The sequence below is a fragment of the Epinephelus moara genome, chromosome 19, assembly GCF_006386435.1.
Source record: "Epinephelus moara isolate mb chromosome 19, YSFRI_EMoa_1.0, whole genome shotgun sequence".
NCBI classification, from domain to species: Eukaryota; Metazoa; Chordata; class Actinopteri; order Perciformes; family Serranidae; genus Epinephelus; species Epinephelus moara.
In genome coordinates, this window is record NC_065524.1 from 16535433 (window position 1) to 16561171 (window position 25739).

A 25739-nucleotide genomic window follows, 5' to 3' on the forward strand; every position below is an offset into this window, starting at 1 on the left:
ATGTAGTCACCGTGAGTGTCTTCCAAGTCTCTTTGCAGCTGTTTTGCATCTCTTTGTAGGCTTTCTTTTTGTAGCTTCTTTGCATTTTGCATCTTAGTATTCTTTTTTTTGTATGTCTCTTTGAGGTTTTGTAGTCATTTAGTGTCTCTTCGTAGTCATTTTGTCTCTTTGTGGTTGTTTTGTCCCCCTTTTTGTAGTCAATGTTAGTGTCTTTATGTCACTTTGCCACTGTTTGCAAATATTTGTGGTTGTTTTCTGTCTCTTAAGGTGTTTTTGTGTCCCGTTGTATTCATTTTCAAGTGACATTTTGCAGGTAAAGGCCAGAAGGGGCCCCAGACACTTTGGGTCCCTAGGCATGTGCCCAGTAGACCTGTTCAGTAATCCATCCATGTAGTGTTTCTGGAAAACCGAAGGATTAGCTGTTCCATTATGGGACAGCTTATAATAAATATTACATATGAACCGCATTGGACAAGCTCCAAGAATTGCACTTTCGCAAATATGGAAACAAAACTGTTTTTTTAGGTCATGATGTTTTGGAGACATACGGTTTGTTTAAAGGTTTAAAGGTGTGTGTTTTAAATTTGATACAACAGTGATTTCTGTTAAAAATCATTTTACGATTCCATGTGATTGTAACGCCAGACTTCAGCTCTGGAATGAACACGCCGGTGAGGAATACTGATGAGAGGCCCTTCAACCTAATCTCCCGCCTAGCAATCACTCCCGAGTACCACTTCCGTCTGTCAGTTGCAGTGTGTGCAAGAGAGCAAGCCAGCTCGTTTCAGGCCAATGCAGCACAGCGTGTGTACCAAGAGGCTGCAGGACAATCTTTTAATGGGCAGCAGAGGCCGAGGACTGCCCATCCTGTCCATTTCAATTACACAAAACTGCTGACCGCTCTTGCAAACACACACACACACACACACACATTAGCATCTTTTTCTTCCTCTGGCACGCATTCAAAGCCACTGCATACAATCAGCCATGCAGTTTTGCTACGAAATGTTACACCCAATTTCATTACGCACGACAAATGACTTCCTTGGCGCACCATAGATTAGTCTCGCTAATCCCCCGCTGTGCTTTTCTCCAAGTCAGAGAGAGAAAATGAGAACATGGCAGGACAACAATCCAACTTACGAATAAAGCAGAACACAGGCCTTCATAAATAAAGCTTAATCAGTTTTACGTTATTAAAAACATCTTTAATAGAGCATTTCATTTAACATCCATCTTATATAAAGTGTTTCAGTGGGCAATAATAATTAGAAGAATACACACTTTGAACAGTACACATTGTAGAGCTAGACAAGCATCATTGATCTTTCATGGGACAAAATGATAGGGGTAAAGATGCAGCTGGAGCTTGTGGACTGAAATAAGAGCTTCTAACAAGATCAGACTTTTGCTCTCCGTCCCACCAAAGAAATAACTAAAGGTCTGTTGTCTGTATAGAACAGACATACTGTGGCATTTATACAGCGGCACATCAAATAAGATTGATTCCACTTCTCGCTTTTTTAGTAAAATGTGTTTAATGCAGATATAACTTATTGTTTTTAGCATCTGACAAAGTGTCACACAGTTACCTGCGGACTCAGCATTCCTCTGTAGCATATGGCAAAAATAAACATGTATATTTCAAAATGTACAAACACCCATGATGCCTCAGACAGGCATACTAGAGAATCCTTTCAGGACCAATGCGCTGCGTCAGCATGCTTCAGTCACTATATCGACAATCTGAGCAACAGCGACATGCGTTAATGATTGATGATGCCTCTCAGAGCTGCAGTCCTAATGAGTTCATTGCATTAATTGCCTCTTTAAATTGTCAAGACCTGTTGGAGGAGGATGTCTTTGAAGCTACTGGTGTTGTTGCTTTATTCACATGCTGTCTTTCTCTGCTGCTCACACGTCACCTCCCGTCTCTATTATGTCTTTGGTGTGGCGAAATCCCAGGCGGTATCCTGGGCGCACTTCCACATGGCGCGCACCAGCCGAGTGAAACCCATGTCCTTGGGTTTCTCCAGCCCCCTCATGAGCCGCTGCTTCATAATGGCTATGAACTCCCGATTACTGAGCTCTCCGTTCCCTGAGGAAGACAGACAGTGGGCAGGGAGGAGGGAGAGAAAGGGTGACGGACAGGGGAGAGATGATGAAATAATAGAGGAAAAGTGAGTAAGAGCAGGAGACGACTTCTATTTATTGATGATTTGCGCCTGTCAGTTGAGGCATTATTTGTATTTCCATGAATAAAGTAAGCCAGGTACTTACCGTCGCAGTCGAACAGAGCGAACACCACATCACACACGTGATCTGACAGCTCCACTTTGGCTACGGTGCGAGCCACCTGCTTCATGGTAACTGAGAGACAGAGGGAGGGAACCACAGATAGACAGATTCACAACTGGTGGAGGAGAGTTACGAAGGTGCGAGTCACACAAGCCAGCTCATAAATGGCTCATGTGGAGGACATTGTGTGTGAGTCAAACTGCTTGGGATCGATAGCAGGCAGGACTCCCATACACCAGGGGAGACTATCTGATAGAGAGACAGAAAGAGAGGGGCTGAGAAGAGGAGGAGGAGGAGCAGACAGCATCAGTTTCACTGGCTGAGAGGAATGAGAAAAAGATGGAAGGTGGGAGCCTCAGGGGTCATTTCAGAAAAACAAATAGATAATAAAATGACGAAAACCTCCGTAGTCTCGACCAGAATGATTGATCATCAGACTTCAAAGAGGCACGCAAGCGGAGGAGCAAAGTTAGAGAGAAACAGAGGAGTATGAGAAAGAGGAGAGGGCAGGGATGAAAAGAATAATATCTGGCAAAATCTCTCTGCAAAATGGCACGAGGAAAAAAAAAACAGCTGAATCACTCCGCCAAGAATCTCATTAGTGGCCTGCTTTTCTACCTTTAACAATGTGCAGCTCCAGATAAAACACCCACATATGAGAAACTGCACTAAAAGAGTGTGAAATCATCAGATTTGAGAGCAAGATGAAAGAGATGAAAGACAGAAAAAAAAACAGAAACACAGATACAAAAAAGAAGAGAGGAATATATGAGCTCCTTAAGGCTTGAAGAGTAGGAAGACGGATTCACTGCACTGGACAACAGGAGGATGGAGATAATTTGCAGACGCATGCCTGGCAGCTCTCCATGAACCCACAGCAGCCTGATGTTTTCAATGCCCCTCCACAACACACTCACAAACACACCGACACACACATGGCTTGTTACTGTTATTGCAGCTGAAACTGTACGCTGGAAACAAGCACCTCGGGGTAGACCCCGCGCTCCCTTACAGCAGGGGCTGTTTCATCAGTGAAACAGAACTAATGGATGCGCTGAAAGAAAACATACAGAGGCCTATTGAAGGGATGAATCATTGCGATAAATGAAGAAAACACTGACTCATCAAACAATTTGCCTTATCATAAAAGCTACAGGTCCTGGCTGCCTGTGCCGCTCTCACATTAAATTGACTTTCATTGTTCGGATCTGACAGACAAATTAATTCAGTAAAAACGAGTGTGTTGAGGACGATAAAGGAAATAGACTAATTTAATGACTGATTTGACACTAAGTAATTGGTCTTTTTGAATAATAATGTTTTAAGAGTGAGTGTGCGGGGTCAAACACAGTCAACTGTCTGTCTAAATCATAATCCTCAAGATTTCCATGAAATCAAACCCCTCTTGTGATCCTATTATTGGTCGGCATTTTTTCTGCAACAGCCCTACAATGCTTTTACACTCAGTAATCACCTCTCCACAGTTGTTTTCATTGTTTATGTATTGCCACACCATTTCAAATCACATTCACACACAAGGGTTTAACAGGAAACAATGCCATTTTGCATAATTTTACCTCAACAGCCTCACTGTTTACTGCTCACTCTCTTTATACTATGCTGTATAAGTTAATGCTAATGCAAACTAAACATCAAATGGCAGCTGCTTCACATTAAAAGCATTCAACCGGCTAAACAAGAGGTAGCTTTTATTGTGAAGAAGCAATGATATGACCACTTCCTCCCACTGTGCAAAAAAATGAAGCCAAACATCCTGGATGCAAAATTGCATTTCCCAGGATGGCGAAGACCTGACCCGCCCTACTCTACCCGTTACTCTGTCTCTGACTGGCTTACCCAGACATTTTTACCTTAACCCTAACCAGTCCCACCCCTCTCACCTACACCTAACCAAACCAACCACAAAGGCAATGAGTACTAGCCAATCAGAGAGAGAATAGGGCAGGTCATGCCTTCACTGTCCTAGGAATCACAAAGCATTCCGGATACAGCTGCTGCCATCTTGCACTGGTGACAATATTTGGAGCCAGAGTCTGTGCAGCAGTGATCACTACATAAATACAGTTCTGGCCGTCCTGCGATCACCCAACTAACACATACAGCTGTGAATCATGACATCAAACCCCCCCTTTTATAGCATCAAATAGCTACCTAATATATCAGCAAAAAGAAACACTTGAACATACATCAGCATGATAACAACTACCTTAAATGACAGAAACCATGTTTGGGAAAAATTTATTTGACGTTTTTTATTTTGGCCCATGTCCCATCCGCTGACACAGAGGGGACGGGTTTATGACCTATACTGCAGCCGGCAAAAATGGGGCAATCAAGATGTTTTGTCTTCACTTTTGAAGAGTTGCTTGACGTCCATCCTTATTAAACAGTCTTTGAGAAGAAGCCCCAGGCAACACATTGTCTTTGATACTGCAGTTAGTGCTAACTGTGATTGGTTATCAAAAATACATCTCCAAAAAAACAACATTCACTTTTTGTATATTCTTGACAGCAGATCAGTTTTTAATTTTCCAAGGCAGTAACTAAACAAGAAGGAGCAGCCACAGTGAGCTGTAAGATGAAGCTCCTCAGCAAGGTAACCAACTTTTAATAGTGATGAATGGAAACCTACTAGTGCGCAGCGTGCAGCATAAACAGATGATGGAAAAAGGCCAATTAACTGACGTCTTTATTTTAACAGCGTGAGTTTCTTTAGCAGCACTGCAAACAGATACAGCTCCTCTTTTGTATTTCTGACAAAGTGGCTGCTCAATGGGTGTTTGCCGTAGCATTATAATGCACTTGTTACCATGGTAACCACAGGTGTTCCCAAATTAAACAGGACTAAAATCATTAGGATTGCAATCTTAAGATGTCTTGCTTTAGGGGACTTTGGGAGTGTTTGTTAAACCCTCCAGTCACCGCTTTACAGATGAAAGACACCCTCCTGGTGCTTAGGAGGGAAAGTGCAACTATGTAATGATGGGACAGCCGAGTCCCAATCCTACTCTCCCTCCTCCACTGATGATGCTGGCATGTGTCAGTGAGCATCAGTGGCCAGCTAAGTGATCTGTCATGTGCATGTTTGTGGTTCTTGGATTTAAGCATGCGCTCTCCTGCAGGCCTGGAGGAAGAGGCTGCAGATAAATGGATGGATGGACAACCAGATGACAAATGGCTGAGCAAGGATTGGGAGCAAAGCCAAGCAAAAGGAGATGTGGGAAGTGAATCTGGCTGGCAGAGTGTTAACAGCGCTGAGAGACAGAGGAGTGACAACAGTTGAGTCTACAGGGGAGTAATTAGCAGGAAAAAGAGAATGTCAGAGGAAAAGGGCAAATGTGGGTGTACCTTTGTCTATGGAGGCTCCGGCCATGTGGTAGAAACTCAGGGCTGTGTCCACGTCGTTCACATTCTTTAGGAAAGTAAAGAAATTCTCCACCTCCTCGAATGTGATGCCCTGCACACGATGGGAAAATACACAGAATGAGTCCTGGTGAGAAAGCCTGGGACAAATCAGAAACAAATCATTCCTCCAGGTTTTACCCGAGCCATCAAAGCTCTGCAATCATGTGAAAAATGAGCCAAACATTGTCATGACAAGGCTGCCACAACACAATGACATTTTGGGAGCAGCTCAGCGGAGGAAGCGGGCAGAAGCAGTCGACACACATGAATGAACAGTGTGCCACGGACGGACAGAGGAACAGACGGTCTAAGACACACATGCACGTATGAACAGACGCACAGTCACACAGCTGCCACACCGCTGATTAGCTCATTTGCAAAGAAAAGTGAGCAGCTGGTCTCAGGCTGTAAATAACACTTTTCTCATTTACATTACAGGTTATGCCAACGCTGAGAGACAGACAGCGGCATGGAATAAGAGGCGGTAAACAGTGAAAGAAGGAAAGAGAGAGAGAGATGCTTACTGCAGTTCAATTCCTTAGAGAGACACAACTCTGGCAGCACCAGTCTCATCTTTTTCTCATGCCTGGGAGGAACAGCAGCTTCCCTGCTTTTTGTTTTCTTTTCTCTGCTAAACACTGCATTTAACCATCAAATGTTCCATCATAGCTCGTGTGATGCTTTACTATCTTTGGAGGGGGGAAAAGGGGGGTTGTATTTTTGCTGCAACACTTCTGGGGATACGATATGCAGGGGCGTAACTTCAGTCGTTTGACTGATGGGGCTCATTACAGTGAAAAAGAATGGCATGAAACCACAGTTCATGCAAAGAACTGGAAACAGAAAAGGGACAGGAATATACTGAAGCTAACTCCGAGCCCTTTACATCTTGAATATTTTTACATTTTTCCTCAGTTTGGTTAATCCCAGCAGAGCCATTTCACTTGCTTAGAGCAAAGTGGTGGTGGCTGGTGAAAAAATGTCTATGGGAAGGAAAGTTAAAGCTCTTTTATATAAGAGAACATGCAGCTGAAGTAAACTAAATTAAGTATACCAAGTATAATAGGTGAACTGAATAAGGAGTTGTTGATTGAAAGGTGAGCTTCCAAGGAGAAGGACAAACCCTAAAATAATCAGAGATTGTGAGACTGCAGAGACTGACAGAAAAATGGTTCAATAAAGGAGCTCGGAGAGAGTTGGAGCAATTATGCCCTCCTGCTAAGCACTGGCTGCTCTGTATTTGGTCACCACAAACAGAGATAATGGAAGGTAAAAGAGTCAGAGAGAGTGAGTGTCTGTCAGGTGGATAACGTCAGCCTCTGAAGGTGCCATCCACTCCCAGTGATGTATTGCCTCTCCTCCAGTCGGTCTCACTCTCGCAATGTCCCAGCACAATCTCCCTTTCCCTCAGGCACACACCGTCTGTCACACGTTCTCGCATGTAGGCCAATTAGTTAAAACACTCCACGACATCCAATCTAGCACCATATATAACCGCAGAGCACCAATAACTTATCTCAAAGCTCTATGACGGCATGAGTAAGTGCACTCAGATTTATCTACCTGTGCATCCTTAAACATCTTCTTCAAGCCCTTCTGCATCAGCTTGAGTTTACGAGACTGGACACCGCTATAGGCCAGCAGCATGCCCCCAAACTGTCGCTCGGTGATTCTGTCGTTCACAGGATCGTTCCTCTCGAACTGCAGGGGGGGACAGAGACAGATAAAGATTGAGTGCTGTGCAGAGGGACAAACAAATGAATAAGAGGAGGAGGGCACGGGCAGATGGGAAACAGTAAAAACTGGCGTCAGGCTTCAAGTTGAATCATGCTAGGTGCCGGCATTGGTGACATTAAATTTGCATGTGCAGTTTTTTTTTTTTTACAATGTCCCACTGGAGCATGGCTTAAGTGGGCCTTGGCTGTGTCAGGTCAATCCAGTCGATTTATGTCCGTGGCTGTTCCGACAGCAACGCGGCTCCCTCCCCGCTTTTCTTTCTGAACGTGCCGACCTCTCAAAATGTTAATTTATCTCACTTGTGAGAGGCAGCTCATGACTAAGCCAAAATAAGCCTGGAGTAAAGATTTCAGGGGCGACCTGACCATTCATGCACCCGCAGAGGGTCTACCTTTTGTGAGGTAAAGTCACCTTAAATGTCGTCATGAGCAGACAGTGTACAGTGGGTTTTACAAGCTTATTTTCTGCTGTAAACAGTTGCCTGCTGCTGCTAAAAAAAAGACACAATGAGAGTTGTGAGACAAACAGTTAAGTTACAGGCCGGACACCGTGAATGACAGTAGCTCTGGTTATTCTGACATCTGTGTATCATGCATGGACATACAGACCTAATTAAGACAGCATGAGTGTGTATACACTGTGCTCTGCAACCAGATTATAATCTCCATTTTACTAGGAATTTATTAACAAGGGATATGACAGTTATAGAAACAAGAATAAGAGAAAATAAGTGAGCACCCTGAAAAAAAAAAACAGCTACAGCTGGTGAAATATGGCCTGGGGTGAGCTGCAGGCTCAGCAAACAATGAGTAAAGTGAGGGCAAGCACGTGAGACTTCAGGAATTAAATTACCCATGTTGGTGTCAACCTTATCCGTGGTGTTATGATTTCCCTCTCTGAGCGTTATAGTATCATTAAGACCTGACAGATAGAGCTTTCCTTCTGGCAGATGCTCTGACTCCAGTCCTATTCTTGGAGCCTCAGATGACGGTTCAGTGTATCAGTAAGGCGCTGCCTACGCTAATTAAATAGATTCAAATAACCATATGCTCAACAACACTGATCAGTTGCTGTTACTGTAGTGGCAGGGGAGGGGGAGGCTGGTGTCAGTCTGAGGAGGAGACAGACGATGGCTTTTATACTTAACTGTCACAGGTTTCAGAGAGTGACACTGACCAGTGCTGACAGACAATCCACACAGCGCTTCTGTCATCCTCTGCCCTTGTTTTCCTTTCTATTGTGCATAACGCTTGCCTATCACTCACTTCCTTGCTTTTCCCCTGGCTCTTGAACATTGTTGGGTTTATTTGTATGTGGGACTCAGTGTAACAGGGACAGTAATATTTACTTCCTCTGAGACTGCTGTCAATTTTAATGTGTAGTCCCTGAATAGGTGCAGCGGAGACTAAGATCTGAGATTACAGCAAAGCCATAACATTCAAATGAATCCATTATGACTGTACGCAATGGTACATCAATATCAATATAGCAAGATATTGTTATTGTATTGATATCTTGATGAGACTAGATGTCTAAGACTTTGGATATATTAATTTAGTGTTGTCTTTTCCTGGTTTTAAAGGCTGCATTACAGTAAAGTGATGTATTTTTTTAACTTACCAGACTGTCCTAGCCTGTCTATTATTTGCCTTGACCCACTTAGTCATTATATCCACATAACTGAAGATGATTTATTTATTTATTCATTTAGTATTTCGTTAAAGCACCAATAGATAAAGCAACAGATGAAAATTCTCATACCACTCTTCCTCCACTCATTCATTTTACTTTTTTGTTACCTCTAGTTTGAGCACATCATGCTGCAGCATCCTCTGGAACTCCAGGAAGCTGCCGATGGTGAGTTTTCCCTTCAGGTCCTCTCCAAAGAAGTAGGTGGTGAGGGCAGAGCTGCAGCCAGCTGTCTTCAGGGTGTTTCCTGTGGTGGAGCGGTCACGGTGTCGCATGCCCATGCTGGTCTGGGAACGAATGATGCTCTGGACCTAAGGATGGAGGGGAATCTTTGTCAACAAGGATGAGGGTGTAGGCAAGGTTTCAGAAGTACTTGTTATTATTTACTTTATGGGGCAATAAATCCATTACAGGTTAAAATATAGAGCATTTTACTTCAAAGCAGTTATACACAAAAATAAGGACTTTTATTAATTATCTGACTTGTGAAGTATAACTTTAAAAAACTTCATCTGAATAACACTGTATATGTAATACTGTATATGATTAACCTTATCAGGTCCAGCAGGACAGAGATAATGATATATCACAGAGTGCAGAGCACAGCACTTATCTTTTCCCTCTGAGAAAATGTCACAGCGTGCACATCAATGCAGGGACCGAGCTTTAGAGCCTGTCAGTGTGTGTTACTGGTTACTGTAATGCAATCAGTCACTACTGTAGATGCAGCGCGGTCCAAATGTGTGGGCTGACTGTTTTAACCTTGTGTTTCCTTCAATATGTTGACTGTGTGTGGCTGCTATATGCAAGATGTGCTGCTAATCAAAACATTTTTTTTAGCTTTATTTAAGGTTTGTCCCATTAAGATCAAAGATCTCTTTTACACAGGAGATCTGGTGAAGTACAGCAGCAACACAGTTACAACAACAAATAAAATGTACACAAAAGCACATAGAATTGAGTAAAATGATCAGATACAGCAGTTGCACACAGACAGCCTGGCCTGGGCTCAAAAGATTTCATCATGGTTTTAAACACATTCAAGGTTACCACGTCTTGAAGCTTGAGATTATTCTGCAGATTGTTCCATGCTGTAGGGCAGAGAATCTAAAAGCTTTTATTCCTGATTCAGTTCTGACTTTGGGCACAACAAGTCACAAAAACTCCTGCAAACGGAAATTGTAATTTTCCTATTTCATATTCAAAAGACAAGATAAGTGGGTAGGAATCTTCCCAACAATAGCTTTGTAAACTAGAATTACGGCTTTGCGGTTGTATGCCTCAGTGTACCAGGCAAGTTTCTCTTATAGTTCACATCCTTGTCTGTGAAAACATGGATGCTTCACACACATTTCCCCCCAGCAGCACAGAAGATGTGATATGACATGACATGACATGACATGACATGACATGATATGATATGATATTGAGTAATGGCCAGAAGTGTTTTTATGCTGAACAGTATGAAGAAGTGAAGGTCACACCAACCTTGACCTTTGACCTTCGCCCACCAGTCCAGCTGAGCATTTATGTTAAATAGGTGTTCTTGAGATATTGTGCTCACAAGAATCAGACAAATGCAAGGTCACATCACCTTTGACCTTTAACCACTAAAATCCAATCAGTTCATTGTTGAGTCCAGGTGACCATTTGTGCCAAATGTGAAGAAATTCCCTCAAGGTACTCAAGGTATCGCATTCTGAGAATGAGACAATCAAGGTCACAGTGACTTTGACCTTTGACCACCAGAATCAATACAGGTAACGAACAGAGCAACAAAGGCGGTTTTCCAGTCCTTAGGGATTTTATTGGTGGATACATTTAGATTAAAATAAGACACAGTGCTTTAGCTTTAAATTCTGATGCCAATTTTAAGAAGACAGGCTCTAAATTATCTTAACCAGCTGGTTTTCTTGGATTCCAACCTTTTAGAGCTCTAATGACCTCTGTCGTTGTGAAAGGGGTGAAGTTAAAAACTTGAACATTGGCAGTGGTCCTATCATCAAATAGAGGTGCTCTAGGGGGATTAAACATCTCACTCTTGTGAGTTACCCTGAGACCATCAATGAGTATACTGAGTGATCACAGTCCTACCTGTTCAAACTCCTCCAGATCCACTTCTCCATCACCGTTCAGATCAAACATCTTGAAAGCAATCTCAAAGTTCCTCTGGGGAGCTGGAAACCACAGGGCACAAAAAAACACATACTGAAATCAGTAAATCAGGATAAATAAACGACATGTCACACTCCATCGACCCAGCTTTGATCTCACCCTGCAGTGGTGCTACACAGGGCCCCTTAGATGCTCTTCTTTGCCATCAGACTGCACAGTGACCAGACCCTGCACTGTCTATATGAGCTAATCTGCAATACAACCTTTGCATTAATGATATCTGATTTTCTATTTGCTTCACTGTTTTTTTTCCTAATCTGTATACACTCTCTGCAAATGACCTTTGCTGTACTTCTGCTATTAACACCCACTTCACTTTAAGGACCATGTGACCACAGTCAGTGAAATTTGTGTTTTGCTACAGGAGGATAACAAAGCTAGGTTCACGGTGTCAGCACCCACAGTCTGATAATGACAGAACAAACAAGAATGCGACATGGTTGGAGAAACAGTGCCTCCATTCAGAGTTTTATATACGGACACAATCTGTCTTTAATTAATGCAAACATATTGACATTTTCTTCCCGACGATACAATTTGCATACTTATAGAAGAAACATATGGCCCTCTGCAGAATTAATGCAATGTATATTTTGCATATCCAATTTATGGGCTATACATTCATTCATTATATCTAATCAAAATCCTAAATCTTGAATAGTATAACATTAGATGTTTTAACATGTGCAACTTTTCCACACTGTATACATTTCACACTGCTACACATACTGACTTCTCAAATGTAGCACTTACAATTTCACGTAACCATTTATGCCATTATATTTAAGCTTTTTTGGTACATTAGAATCAGAAATATCTTATAGATCCCCGCGGGGAAATTGTGAATCTTCCCATTATGCATACTCTTTGTTAACCTAATGATTTAATTAATCAAAATATCATCGAAATTGCAAAGGAGCTAAGTGCAATATTGCAGACGCAAGGTAGATTGCTTGTTGGGTACAGAGCTCAGCAAAAATTACATCATCATCATTTTTATTTTATAGTTTCCCAGGCTAAATAACATCAAAATTTACCATTCCAACTAAAATCGCGACATATTGCAATCACATCTGTCAAAAATTATCCTAATGTGATATTTCCACATATCATGTAGCCCTAATTTATAAAATCTTGACCATTTTTGGACATCGACAATTGATTGTGTACAAGGACTATAGTTTCTACACTGTTCATGTGATGAAATACAGAGCCAAACAATAATATTTACACTCCACATTATATAACCTCTATTTGTAAAATTGTTTTCAATGCTTCATTGTTACTCCTGCACACTACAATAACCATATTTTGCTTTGGCAACCCAACTCCTTTGAGGGAAATATTAAAGATTAATCTAGTCTTATCTGACAAAGGATTCAGACTGTATAAAAGCAGTAAATATGTACCACTGTGAGTCTTGAACCAATGTGTGCGTCTGTTAGGCAAAATATGTCCTCCTTTGTACTATTTTCGTGGCCATGTTAAATGGATTGAAACCAACCATAAGGCATGCTGTCCTGTCTGCTTAAAAATGACTTGTCCTTGAAAACTTCCCCCAGAGACTTTCTCCATATGAACGGATTATAATAAATGGTTGCGCTAAGCTTGGGGATATGGGTTTACTAGGCACTGGAGAGGAAAGAGTCAGAGCTTCATTTTCATTATCATGAACTCTTGACATGTTTACAAAGGAGGTTTTCTTGCGAAATTTACTCCCTGCATCCACCACCAGTGCTAGATTCAGCTAAAGCAAACTGTTTCTGTGAAGGCTGCGAGCTTAGTAGACACACATTATTAACTTTGACAGAACTGGAGATCATACTGAACAGGCTGAAAGCACCTTAACCTGGGTGATAATAATATCATAGTGGAAAATTTCTCTTTCTCACTTTATGTCTGGTTTTGGGATTTGATTTGTGATCAGTGTATAAGATCTTAAGGATGTGGGATTGAATGGGATGAGTCATATAGGAACCATTAGATCTCTGTGCAGTCTGTATAGTTCAACAGTGTACTTACTGGACAGCACAGTGGTGAGGAAGATGTAGTCAGAGAAGGAGATAAGGCCACATTCTCCCAATGTGTAAAAGATACTGTCCTCATCTGCAAACTTCTCCCTCTCCTGGGCAATCTTCTGCTCATTTAGGTCACAACAAAAGAAGGAAGAAGCTATATTAAAATATTTCACATGATTCAGCACAACCCTTATGGCTTCTACAGCTGTCCCAGGTGTGGCTTTGTGTGTGTGCAAGCAAGTGTGTGTGAGAGTGAAGCTCAATCAGAGACTGGCTATGCTCCAACACAGACATGTAAACACATACTGTACTTCCACACACACATCAAAAACAGTCCTGGTACATAAGGATGATAATGGATAGACAGTTTATTACAATAACAGTCATGCAAATGCTGCATACACATGAAGCCGTACAGGCAGGTGAGGGTGGTAGTGACGAGCAATTAGTCTGTGGTCAGTTCCAGTACAAAACACATAATCCACCAGGGGTTGTACTCACAGTGTGAAATTGACATAAAGAGAAGAGAAACATCACAAGAGACTGTAGCACAAACACACACTATTGATTAACCATATCTGTAACACAACCCAAATGTATTAATCATTAAAAACAAAGTGACTCTAGCTCTCTCTTTCACACACACACACACACACAGACACACAGTTAACTGACGGTTTTCTGTTAGCATGTGTATATTCACAGCATTGCATGAAAGAGTGACTTAACCACATGCACACTACACACTCAGTGATAGAGACTTGAAAGACAGCGTCTACAGGACGCTCCACCAAACAGAGTGGACAGACGGACAGAGCATGCCTAGAGAGGGGAGGTGGCTGGGCCACGCTGAGCCCACGTGGAGTTACCTCCGTCTGTAAGAGGTCCAATTCAGAGGAGGAAGGAGGAGAAACAACTGTTAGAAAACAGCGTGGCCTCTGCTGTCTTTAGCAGGGCCTTGAACAACAAAGACATTCATGTGCATTCAAATTTACGCACGCACGCACGCACGCACGCACGCACACACACACACACAAAGACAGCATCTTTCTTAAAACAAGACAACAGGGGGATACCACTCAAATCATGAATTCAATTATGTCTTGCCGTCTCTGCAGCCTGTAAGTAAAGACTGATTTCCCCAAAATACTTAATGATGCAGCTCCACTACCAAAGCTGTTAAAACTATCTTTATACCTATTGTCTGTATAGTGACTAGAGCTGTAAGCTGCGTGTACATTGCAAATGAAAGCAAGTGGCATATTCTCGCCTAAAGGGACACAGACTAAAATTAATGCACTGAGAAAAACATATCTGAATACTAAAATTTGGTGGCATCTCCCATCATAAAATAACATGACATTCTTCATGACAAATTCTTGCCCCATGAGCCGACTCCCTCCTCATGATAAATAGACTGTAAAATGGCCTCTAAAGACAATTGGTACGAGCTTCTAAAATATATCACTGTCTCCAATTTGTGTCTATCTTGACTTGTACGCATCACTGATGCAAATACAGAAAATAGTAGTTTTTACTGCAACATTTATTATTGATGGCGACTACATTTACAGTATAAGGGGAGAAGGGAGTGGGAGAGAGAGGGGGAGGTGAGAGAGAAAAAATGTTATTTTTGGAGCAGTGCTACCAGTTGAGAGAGATAGAGAGATAACAAAAGGCAAAATTTTCATTCTTGGAGTCATAAGAATTCAGGTGTTTGCAATGTGTAGTAGTGTGAGAGAATACCAACGGGGGACGGCCATGTACATATAGAAAGAAGACATAGTGAAGAGAGTGAGAGTGGGTGACAGTAACAAAGGTTGGTTCTGGCCACTGAGTTTAGAACAATGACACACGGAGAAAGCCCTCTAGGCCTGAGGTGAGCCAGAGTCCTACCGCCAGTCCACAAAACAGAGAACACACAAAACTGCACAAGTGTGTTTTTCAACGGGCAGGCACGTACTCACGCCCACACAGACAGCTACACAACTGCGCACATGAGAGACATAAACACACTGGGCCTCATTATAATGATCAGAACAGAGGCACAGAGCACATTAGGCATAATAACTCATTTTTTCTGTGTCCTGAGTCAAGGACAAAAACACCCCCTCAGAATGCAAAAATGACATTCAAGGAAAATATCCAAAAATAATAGCCAAAGAGTGGAACCACACATCATATGCAGCTGATGAAAAAAGATATCTCAGAGTATGTCTGGGCATACTAACCAATAAACACACAAACACAGAGCTTTTAGTCTACTCTGATGCAGCCTGTGTCCCAGTCAGGAGAGAACACAATTCTCTGTTTTGGGATCCCACTCTGCAGCAACAGACTTCAGCGCTGAGCTGACAGTATAGCTTTCACTCTCTTGCTCTCTCTCACATACACAATGCGCTATCATACTGTACATCTCTCCAACAAATGTATGATGCAACACTGCACGCTCTCAAGCAGACACAGAGGGATGGCAGTGTGTATATCAAGCTGTGCTGTGGGTTTCACCTTGGCTTTTAAGCCTTCTCTGTAGAGCCTGTGGCTCTGCTGTAAAACCATGTCCTAGCTTCCCCTTCATCCTCCATCTTTTTGTTAGTGGTGCAAGCCTCAGCTTTCCACTGAAGTTGTGCACTGTTGGATGCTCTGGCAACATTCAAAATAAATGTTATACTTACAAAAGATTCCTATTAGGTTACTTGTTTTCCCAGATTCTGTGTCTCATCAGTTTAGTCTTTCATCAGTTTTGATTCATCCTCCCAAAGGATATTACGCCTATAAAAATATGCTGCTGCAATCACTAAAAGGATCTCAGCTTCATTGGACTCTGTATTTAACACCCATCTTAGATTTTTCCCAAAGCACTGATCTTCAAATGACTGTAAATCTAATTGCTGCAGCACTCAACTTAATTAACAGCTAACGCCTCGTCTGTCAGCGCGTGTGTCTGTTGATCAGTGTCGACTTCCTAGCTGTCTGTGTATGTGAACATGATTTCTTTTCAAATCTCTACCTCGAGCCTGCTCATGTGCTCATACATGTCCACATGTGTCAGCTACACTATGGCCAAGTCCACGGGCTGTGTCCAGATGATGGACTGAACAGCCCAACTAGCCTGTGAGCTGAGGCAGAAACACAGTCCTGACAGAGCTGCTGGCTGAACAGTGCTGACGGCGAGGCGGTCAAATGTACCGCTGTCATATACACACACAGACAGGGTTAAGGGGTTTGGTCGGGGCTAATCTCTCTAGTGCACCAGGCGACAGAGCAGCCCAATAGCTGCCCTGGCCAAATTTAAACTAGCCCAAGCTTAAAGAGTCCAAGAAATGAGACCAATACGAGTCAAGCACAGCCAGAGGCATGCATGCAACGAGGCTGAATCTCTTTCTGCTCATTTCACACCAGTGCCTAAAAGAGACTTTCTAAGCACACCATTAAGAAGTGACACACTTGAAAACTTGGACTACATAAATAGCTCTTTAGGATTATGAAGAGACCAATGCCAGATCTGTGCAGTGTAGCTGAGTTACAGCTAGCTGGCTAACCTTAGCTTGCTTGCTCCCTGATGATCACTAGCAAAATACTATCTGAGTGGATTTTTAGTTGGCTTGCTTGCAACTCTGGTGGAGTGGCTATGGCTCAGGAGGTAGAGCAGGTCATCCACTAAGTAGAGGATCCATATTTTGATCCCCAGCTCCTTCAGTACATGTGTTGAAGTATCCTTGGGGAAGATACTTAACCCCAAATTGTGAGTGTGTGTGAATGGGTGAATGTGACAAGTAGCGTCAAAGCACTTTGAGTGGTCGGAAGACTAGAGAGGTGCTATACAAATGATAAATTCTCTCCATTTTGTTAGCTTTCTTTTACATCTCAACATAGGATATAAACAACTTTACATAATCACAACAATCACATGACACTGATGGGTTCGTCACAGCTGTGCTAATGAGAAGGGACACATTTCTGAAATTCAGACGCCATTATGCCATAATAAAAGAAAACAAGCAGCTGTTGAACACAGGCCGCTGTCTGAGATGCGACATAATTCAACACACTATACTGCAGTCTTCTAACATGGACATTTGGATACTAAAATTATGTCATGTGCCACCCATCCATTTTCTGCTAGCTTTACTTCTGTTATTTATGCTGCTCCGCCAGCACTTTGTGTGGCCATAAGGCTTGGCTTAGGAGCTGATGGCAGCTTAGACTTGGCCCTCTCTAATACCACTGTACCAGCTGCAGTGCTTTGTTATTGATTAGATCTGTGACCCCGTCCAACACTGCAGCTGCAGACACCCCGATAACTGCAGAGAGGGAGAAAGGGAAAGCGGATGATGAAAGAAGTGGATATAAGCCACATAGTTTTTGTTAAAGCTTTAAAAATATTAATTATCACACAAAGGACACAATGACTTCTCTCAGATAATGTCATATGACTCTGTTGTCTGTGAGGTCTCCTCTGAGCACCACAACAAAGAGAGGAATTTATGGGTCCAGGCTGAGCCCTGCCACCGAAGATGAAAAGCTCAAGCTGCAAAAAGAGGAAATCTGCCCCTGCTCTCGACCTCTCATCTTTTGCACAGGTGAGTCTCGCCAGAACTCGGTGTACTGGAGCGCAACACCAGTGGGGATATGCTGATTTTTTTTTTTTTTAAAAGAGAGATGTGTTCAGTGTGACGGACGAACAGCACAGAGTGAGCGAAATAGAGGGCGGAGGGGGGCGAGACAAATGCATTAAAAATGGATTAGTACCTTTATGCCACTTTGTGTGATGGGGCAGCTCTGGGGTTATTGTCACTTTGACAGGTACAATGAAAGACGTGAGTTTCAGGGGAAGGGGAATTCAGAATGACCTGCTAGAGGGGTAGAGTCAACCCGGGTGTACACCTGACATTTCTGAATGGTGGCTGAAAGCTCTCAGTGTGTAAGTGCAGAAAACCACACACACTACGGATTCTACACTACTTCCTCCTCCGTCGTGAACACAACAGAAAACAAACACATAACCAAAATTCACTCTTGACCACTCTGATGGTCAAGAGTGAGCATTTTTTACTTGTATATTGAAAGTACCGTGGGACCAAAACAGCACAGTCTGCACGTGGGCGGGTGTGTGTGTGGGTGGAGAGAACACTGATGTATTAGCTTTCCACCTCTAGTCCCAGGGGTAAGTGCAGCAGAGCAGGTGTACTGTTAATAACTCGTAATTATTCTGGGAGCGCCATCAGAATAATGGACCCTGATGTGGAACGCTCAATAAACAAATTTCAGTCGCTGAGGACTGGCAGCTGTCTCACAAGGGGAGAGGAGGAACCAAATTAGCTGACCAGGTGTACAGACAAACCAACCTCTGATACTGTAGATTAGGAGAGGAGAAAGAGAGAAAGAGTGAGTGAGTTTTTATAGAGATGAACACAGACAGAGAGGGCAAAGACAGTGTGAGAAGATGGAGAAATACAGTGGTGACAGCCCAAACAGCGGCCCCTGGGAGCTTCCTGAGAAATCAAAAAGAGTGAACATGACAACAGTTGGTGTGACAAGAGGCCCGTTTCCACTGGACAAGCCCCCCCTTTACACTCCCTCTGAGTGACAGGTGTCCGCTCTCACTCGTGGCTGGCCACATGGAAGACGCTGCTGCTTTTCGAGGGCCGAGGAATGTAGGAACAGTTTGGATACATTTTAAAATGTCCTGCCTTCAGTGACTCTAAACCATGCTCTACAGATATCATGCAGCACTGACATCCGGACAATCCAGAGGATGGATTTGTGAAGGCTATCAAGCACATCAATACAGCCTTGACGTTAGCTAACAGAGCCATTTCCTGGGTCCAAAAACCACTCTGTGAGGCCACCATGCGCAGAGAGGGGGCGCCACCACCAGCTACTTTCTCTGTGAGACACAGGCAAAAGAGCAGTGCATGCTGGGAAAAACGCTAGAGTGCCAAAGCATGTGGAAAGCTAGAGCTGATATTTCTTAGAAGGGATGAAGGAGAAAAGGTGTGTTTATAAAGCAAGACAGAGGGAGTGCAGGGGAACAGCACTGCTATGATTTGGCATTGACCAAGTTCCTTATAAATGACTCACTTTAGCTGCTCTTTGCATCTCAGCTTTGCAAGACTTGACTCTTAAAATTTACCTCTAAATGTATGTGAACTTTACTTTGAAGCACTGAGCAGTGTGTAAATTATGTAGCAGCGCTGCGGTGTTTAATAATCCCTGTAGAGGCAAAGTATAAAGTATTCACTTTCAATAATTCAGCAGGTAAGGCATGGCACACAGCTGCATCCAACAAGCTATACAAAGGGCGCTGGGGAGGTCTCCTACACATTGTTCGATAACAGTAAAGAGACCGGCTTTGCAAACAAGCGCACACACAATGGGGTGTGTGCCTGCTTCGGCTTTTGACACTCCCCGTCATTATACAGTACACAGGTTGTAACCTGCCCTTTGCTGTACTTGGCTTATCTTCACGTCATCCTGACTGATGGAGGCCTTCAGACCTGCTTAAAGGCCAAATCATTTAGTAGATAAAGCTTATAGGTCAAGGCTCGCTTATTTACACTTATCAACATAAATGTGTATATCGGAAGCATTTGAATCGCAAAAGGTTTCTCCAGTGCACTCTGGTGAAACATTTTGGAGCATCGCTGGGAACTAGGAGCAAAGTAATGCTCAAATGAACAAAGTTATACACATTTATGTAGGAGCTATAAGCAATTTGAGTGTCCTGGTGTATGGAATTAACAAATAAGGCCCAGTTGAAAAAGCAGAGTGATGTTTCCTCAATTAAATTTGTTATTTTCCATATAAGGACATCTTAGAGTGTATTATTGTGCTTATACCATGGCCACTTAACCCCAGGCATTAAAGGAAGCTGTACGCAAATCTTCAACCATCTTAAAATATTGTTTAAAAATGGTTGACAATGAAAATGTGCCTTTGCACACTGGGGTTAATCTGTTCACAAGCCAATGAGAAACAGGTATTTCCTGTGGCCATGATATAATCTGCCTTATTTTATGAGAAAATACAGTGGTGGTACTTTATTCTACTTCCATCCGCGTTCTGTTTGACTCCCCCCCCTCAGGCTGTGTTCAACACCTACCGCATGCATACCCTGTGAGAAAAAAGCTAGATTTAAATTCAACACTTTACCAGTCTACTGATTTCTTGTTAGACATAATACACTTTAATGCAAACTTTGGCTGTTGTCCTATCCGCAGTGGTCGCAAACTTAACAGAGGCAGTGACTCCGGTTTCACACTTGCTGAAGCTGAGATGTGGTAAATACGGAGAAAACTACTTACTTAGCTGTTCCCCTGAACTAACAACAGTGAATAGCTAAGCCCTCCATATAACTACAGAGGAGTGAGAGAGTGAGTAATAGAGGTAGAAAGTGAGTGAGAGAGAAGAAGAGGAGAAACGAGAAGGAGGGAGAAGGTAGAGGCTACAAAGTGCAGTTTTTCATTCAGGTGCACACATGCTGCTCGGCACACACCCCATACCTGCCAGAAGTCCTGCAGAGAGGGAGGGGCAGAACGGGAAGGAGACGAGGAGGGAGGGAGACAGAAGAGTAGAGGAAGAGAAGGGGAGGAGGAGGAGGAGGGTCGGGGAATTTGTGGGTGGAGAATGGGGATCAATAGATGGAATGATTGGGGGGGGGGGAGACAGAGAAAAAGTAGGGATTTTGGGAGGAGGGGAGTTGAGGATGATGGTTATTCACGAGGAAGGGAAGAGAGAGAAAATGGAGGGATTACTCTTTATGTGAATGAGACTGATGACTGATCAGAGCACGAGAGAATAATCAACAGTTCACAATGGCAACGTCAGGTCACATCAACATAAGATTTCGGCAGCAGAAAGCTTGCCCACATGATCGGGTGGGAGAAGAAAACACAGAGAGGGAGAGCAATGAAACATCTGGCTGAGCAAACACAACAATGCCATTTAAGGACGTCTAAAATAACTGTGTTACCATGGACAGGAAAATTAAAATAAAACAAACAGCATGAGTCAATATGAACATCAGTAGTTAAACAACTCTATAGAGCATGTAATGTTTACATACAGACTGAACCTGGAACAAATAAGTGTCAGCAGGAGGGACAGGAATAGAGAATAGTGAGAGGTTTATAGCACGTAAACTCTTCACACTCTTCCTCTTAACTGCTGCCAAACTGTATGTATGTGACAAATCCCTCAGTTGGCTTGGCTATTTTTAAATAAAACTATGGGCAGTGGGACACAGGGGTCTTTTAAGAGAGCTCTCATGTTACTCTCACATAATACTGTACACCTCTGCTATCGACCTTAGCTTTCACTGCTTTACTACCCAACCCCCCGCTGAAACGCTCCCCTTGTACTCCACCACACCCTCCATCAAGCTCATGATTTACACACTACAGGTATTGCGCCATTATACTTGCCGTGGCTAATTTCATTCATGTTTAATTCTATGCAGGTCTGAGTTTCATGTGAACTAGATTTCATGGCTTCCTGACAGGAAACAGTAATGGTTTATTCCTCCTCCAACGAGCTAGGGGTGCCCATTAATCCAATGAGGAGGAGGCACGTGTCTCTGGGCAAAAAAGGGGTTGAGCAGAGCCAGGGAGGGAGGGGAGCTCTCGGGTCGCTCTGGCCGTTGCAAGGAAATCTCAGGGGACAATAAAGCTAAATGCAGTATCAGAGAAAACCATGTGTCCAGATTTGCCTGGCAAATAAAGGGAGCACGAGGCCTGGAGATATGGATGACATTTACATAAGTAGACAAAGGCCATAAGTGAGGAGTGTTCTATTTTGATTTCAGGTTGCTGCCGAAGTTCATATTTACTTTTGATTAACGTATAACCCAAGCTCTTTGGTTAATACGCTTTTGAAATATAGATGGATAAAAGTTCTGGGGACTTTCACTGAACATAAGGCTTAGAAAAATCACTACTGAGTTGCTGTGGGCAGTAAAAAGGGGAAGTTGTGACAAAGAGTTCTTTCTTTAGCCTAACTGACTTGGTGTGACTACAAAATGGAGACGAGGTACAGACTTACTCATCATCATATGAAGCCTGGGGGCTGATGGATTTCTCTAATGAGGTTAGAAACGACAATCATCACACTTTTGATTAGCTAACTCTAAATGAATGAGGATGGTTGGCTACTGGGTGTGAGAGATGCTCCCTGGGATCAGTGAGAGGGCAGTAATGGTCACAAATCAATAAGGAAGGAAAGCAGTAATGAAAATAATGATGCTGGTGATTTATATTGATGGGCTCTATTTTCCTGACTGTGAACAGAGAAATGTTAGCATTTAGAGCACAGAGACCGGCTCCTTTTAAAGTCAGTCTGTGATCATAGTGGGGGACAAGCCTGTGCAAAGTTCACCTGCTGTTATTGTCTTTAAATAGGTCATTATGCACTGGACAGGCCCACTTTGTACATGTCCCTCTTAATGATTAAGTGTGGAGCTGCTCTGTTAAAGAGCACAGCTTCTCTGAGCTAGGTTTACCTAACTGAATGCTTTGTGATTGAAGGCAGAGAGTGAAAGGATCACTGCGTAGGCTGAAAACTATGTAATTAAACCTCTTTTCATAACTTTGGGTGCTCAAATAATGTTTGGAAAGCAAGATATTCTGATTATCTGCTCTAGTCTGCTGCGATTGGAAAACAATATGAGTTATTGCATGAGAAGCAGACGGCAGAGCAGGAGCTTAAGTAAAAACATGAGAAAAGAAAAACAGTAAAAAACATATTCACTTCAATTTTTTGCAGAAGGGAGACCAAATTGTCAAAACATACACTGTGGATGTTTTGTGCCATTCATATTTTTTCCTCCTATAAAACTTGCAATAGAAGTTACTCAGTGTGACACCAGCTTGTGGGTAAGCTATCAACAGAAATGCACCAACAAACAACAAAGTGCACCCAGAAATGCCAGCTAGCTCTCACAGCTGTGTTTCCAACGGTATCATTGGGATTTTCCTATTAATTTTTTTTTTGCTCTCTTTGCGGACAGAATGGTGTTTTCTATTTGCCACCATCTCTTCCCATATGCCATTTACTTACGATGCGGTGACCTCAATGCCCCTGATGAGTATTTGTTTATTTCTGTGACACTGAGTTATCACCTCAATTTATACATCATTCCAGTTCTATTTATCTGTTTCTTCAATGTCATTTGAGCCCCAAAGATGAATGAATGTGGCAGTTCTTTGATTTATATTGCATTTCATATATGTTATTCATAGAGTATTATTTTATAGACACTATTCACAATTTTCATATCAAATTACATTCATAAGGACTGGGGTTCAGCAAGACACTTTTAAAATAAATAAGAGATACTGTGTAATACTTGATTTACTCATGAAAGTAATGTCCACCAGTAAGTCAGTCTACTTGTTATTTTTGACTTTTAATTTCACTTTATTTCAGTGACAGTTCCCTCACTACTGCACTGAATTAAGATCACACTTTTCAAAACCTCTCTTTTAATTCCCTCTCTGTGTATGCATATTTAAAATCCGAGGCATGAACAGATAAAACTTTTACTGAATTCTGGGGATTATAAGGTCTAATTATCAAGTGTAGGCGTCGTTTGCTTAAAGGTTTCTGTATGAAATTAGGATTTTTACTGAATGTTTAACTTTAACTTGGAACTATTTCTACTGAGAACATATGTATACTGTGGAAGTAATAACTGGAATATTGTTTTTGCATAGAAATGTTACTGTATTCCAAGATACATTTTTCAGTGCTTTAAAGCTCACAAAATTCCTATTAAGCGCTGGTGTATTGAAAGACCTTTAAAACTTTGGCAAATAAAATCATCTTCCCGGCCAGACACCACCATAGGTAATTTGGATTAGTGAGAAAATGTGTTTTTTGTTGTGCAGATAAACTGTTTTTTTTTTTACTGACATTGGCTATTCTGGGAAATAAACCAGAAAATAAAGCTCTAATAATATTTTATTAGACAGCTTTCTGGGGAGATGCAACACTTATTTACAGTATATTTATGACATCCAGTTACTTCAAACTGAATTTATTAAACTGGGGTGAAACATTTCTAGGACATAATTACAGAAACTCCCTGCTGCTGACCTCCATGATTGCTAAGTTGACCCTCTATCCTTTTTACCACCCACACACCCACTTCTTACCTTTCCATCATAGCGCTTCAGAATGAACTGATCCAGGCCGAGATCTGAAAAAGAAAAAGGAGACAGGAAATACAGATGCAGAGAGATACACATTAGAGGACAATTATTATAACAAAGGAGATGTGAGGCAGACAAGTTGCACAGCAGGGGCATCAAGATTTATGCCTGGCATGAAGCAGAGCAAATGTATTTACTTGGTGTCATTAGTGAACCCTTCGTAATCACTGACATGTGTTTGAGATTAATAATAGTCATTAACAACCCATTTCCATTTTGCAAATTCTTTAAAACAAACAATCATCAGCATTCAGCTTCGACTCTCCTGATCATCAGTTAGGACAAAGTTCTCAACATCACAAGAAGATCGACTGTGCGCAGGGTTTATATCTGTATACATGGCTGCTTGAATGAGTATCTCAAGATATTTGGTTGGTTGTTAACACATTGAATAATGACGCAGACATATGGACAGATTGAAAATGAGTAGTCCTCACTGTGCATTGGGCTTTTGTCTCTGTCTGTCTTAGTTACTGTTCTGTGTCATTTCTTTCAATGGAGACAGACGTCAATTCGTTTTGTGGCTGAATACAATTCTGCTCCCTGCCAGAGTGATATCATGATATGAAATGGTATGAGAGGATATGAAATATGATTTCTCCCACTGTCTACTAGACTAAATCAAATATACTTCAAACAAGAGTTATGAATTTTGCGGGAAAAAGACAATCCTACCTCCAGACTAATATTATTCAAACTAATAAACCTTATTGAGGCGATTATTTTCTTAACTCTTATGTCAGGCACCACTTCTAATCTGTTAAATGAACCGTGCTGTGCTAAAATATCATATGAAATATTCCAAGAGTCTCACTGGCTCTTGATATCACACCCAAAGACTAGTAGCACTGACCTGCTGAAGCAGTCTCATCAAATCAGATTAACTTTGAGGGCGATGGTTAAGAGTATAATCTCATTAAACTGACCTTGGCTTCATCAGCATTACGGAAAACCTTATCACCTGAGTCCTCTGAAAATAGCCTACCACCCTCTCCTGCAGAGTCAATAATCCTTTCACTAACACAATCAAGAGGTCCCCAATTCAGGGGCTGGATTGCTAAGTGAAGCCAATATTTCTAGACCAAATACTGGTCTACCAAGCATTCCTTACTAATTCACAATCTTTTCTGCATCCTAGTCATAAAATTCACATTTCTTTAAACGAGTTGATAGGAAGGGTCACCTC

General features: G+C 42.1%; 1 protein-coding gene across 2 annotated transcripts in view; it reads right to left on the reverse strand.

Annotated features, from left to right (window-relative positions):
- Window positions 1-1176: 1176 nt before the first annotated feature.
- Window positions 1177-25739, reverse strand: part of micu1 (mitochondrial calcium uptake 1) — a 36851-nt gene continuing 12288 nt past the window's right edge. Inside the window, exons 5-14 of one of the 2 annotated variants that reach the window (XM_050070599.1) lie at window positions 24497-24540; window positions 20849-20860; window positions 20237-20239; window positions 13348-13465; window positions 11245-11327; window positions 9261-9461; window positions 7288-7425; window positions 5668-5776; window positions 2281-2370; window positions 1177-2098 (exon numbers count right to left, since the gene is read on the reverse strand). In XM_050070599.1, the coding sequence (XP_049926556.1) occupies window positions 1938-2098; window positions 2281-2370; window positions 5668-5776; window positions 7288-7425; window positions 9261-9461; window positions 11245-11327; window positions 13348-13465; window positions 20237-20239; window positions 20849-20860; window positions 24497-24540 (959 nt within the window). In that variant the 3' untranslated portion in view covers window positions 1177-1937. The remainder of the gene's footprint in view (window positions 2099-2280; window positions 2371-5667; window positions 5777-7287; window positions 7426-9260; window positions 9462-11244; window positions 11328-13347; window positions 13466-20236; window positions 20240-20848; window positions 20861-24496; window positions 24541-25739) is intronic. The other variant, XM_050070598.1, reaches the window with a different exon arrangement.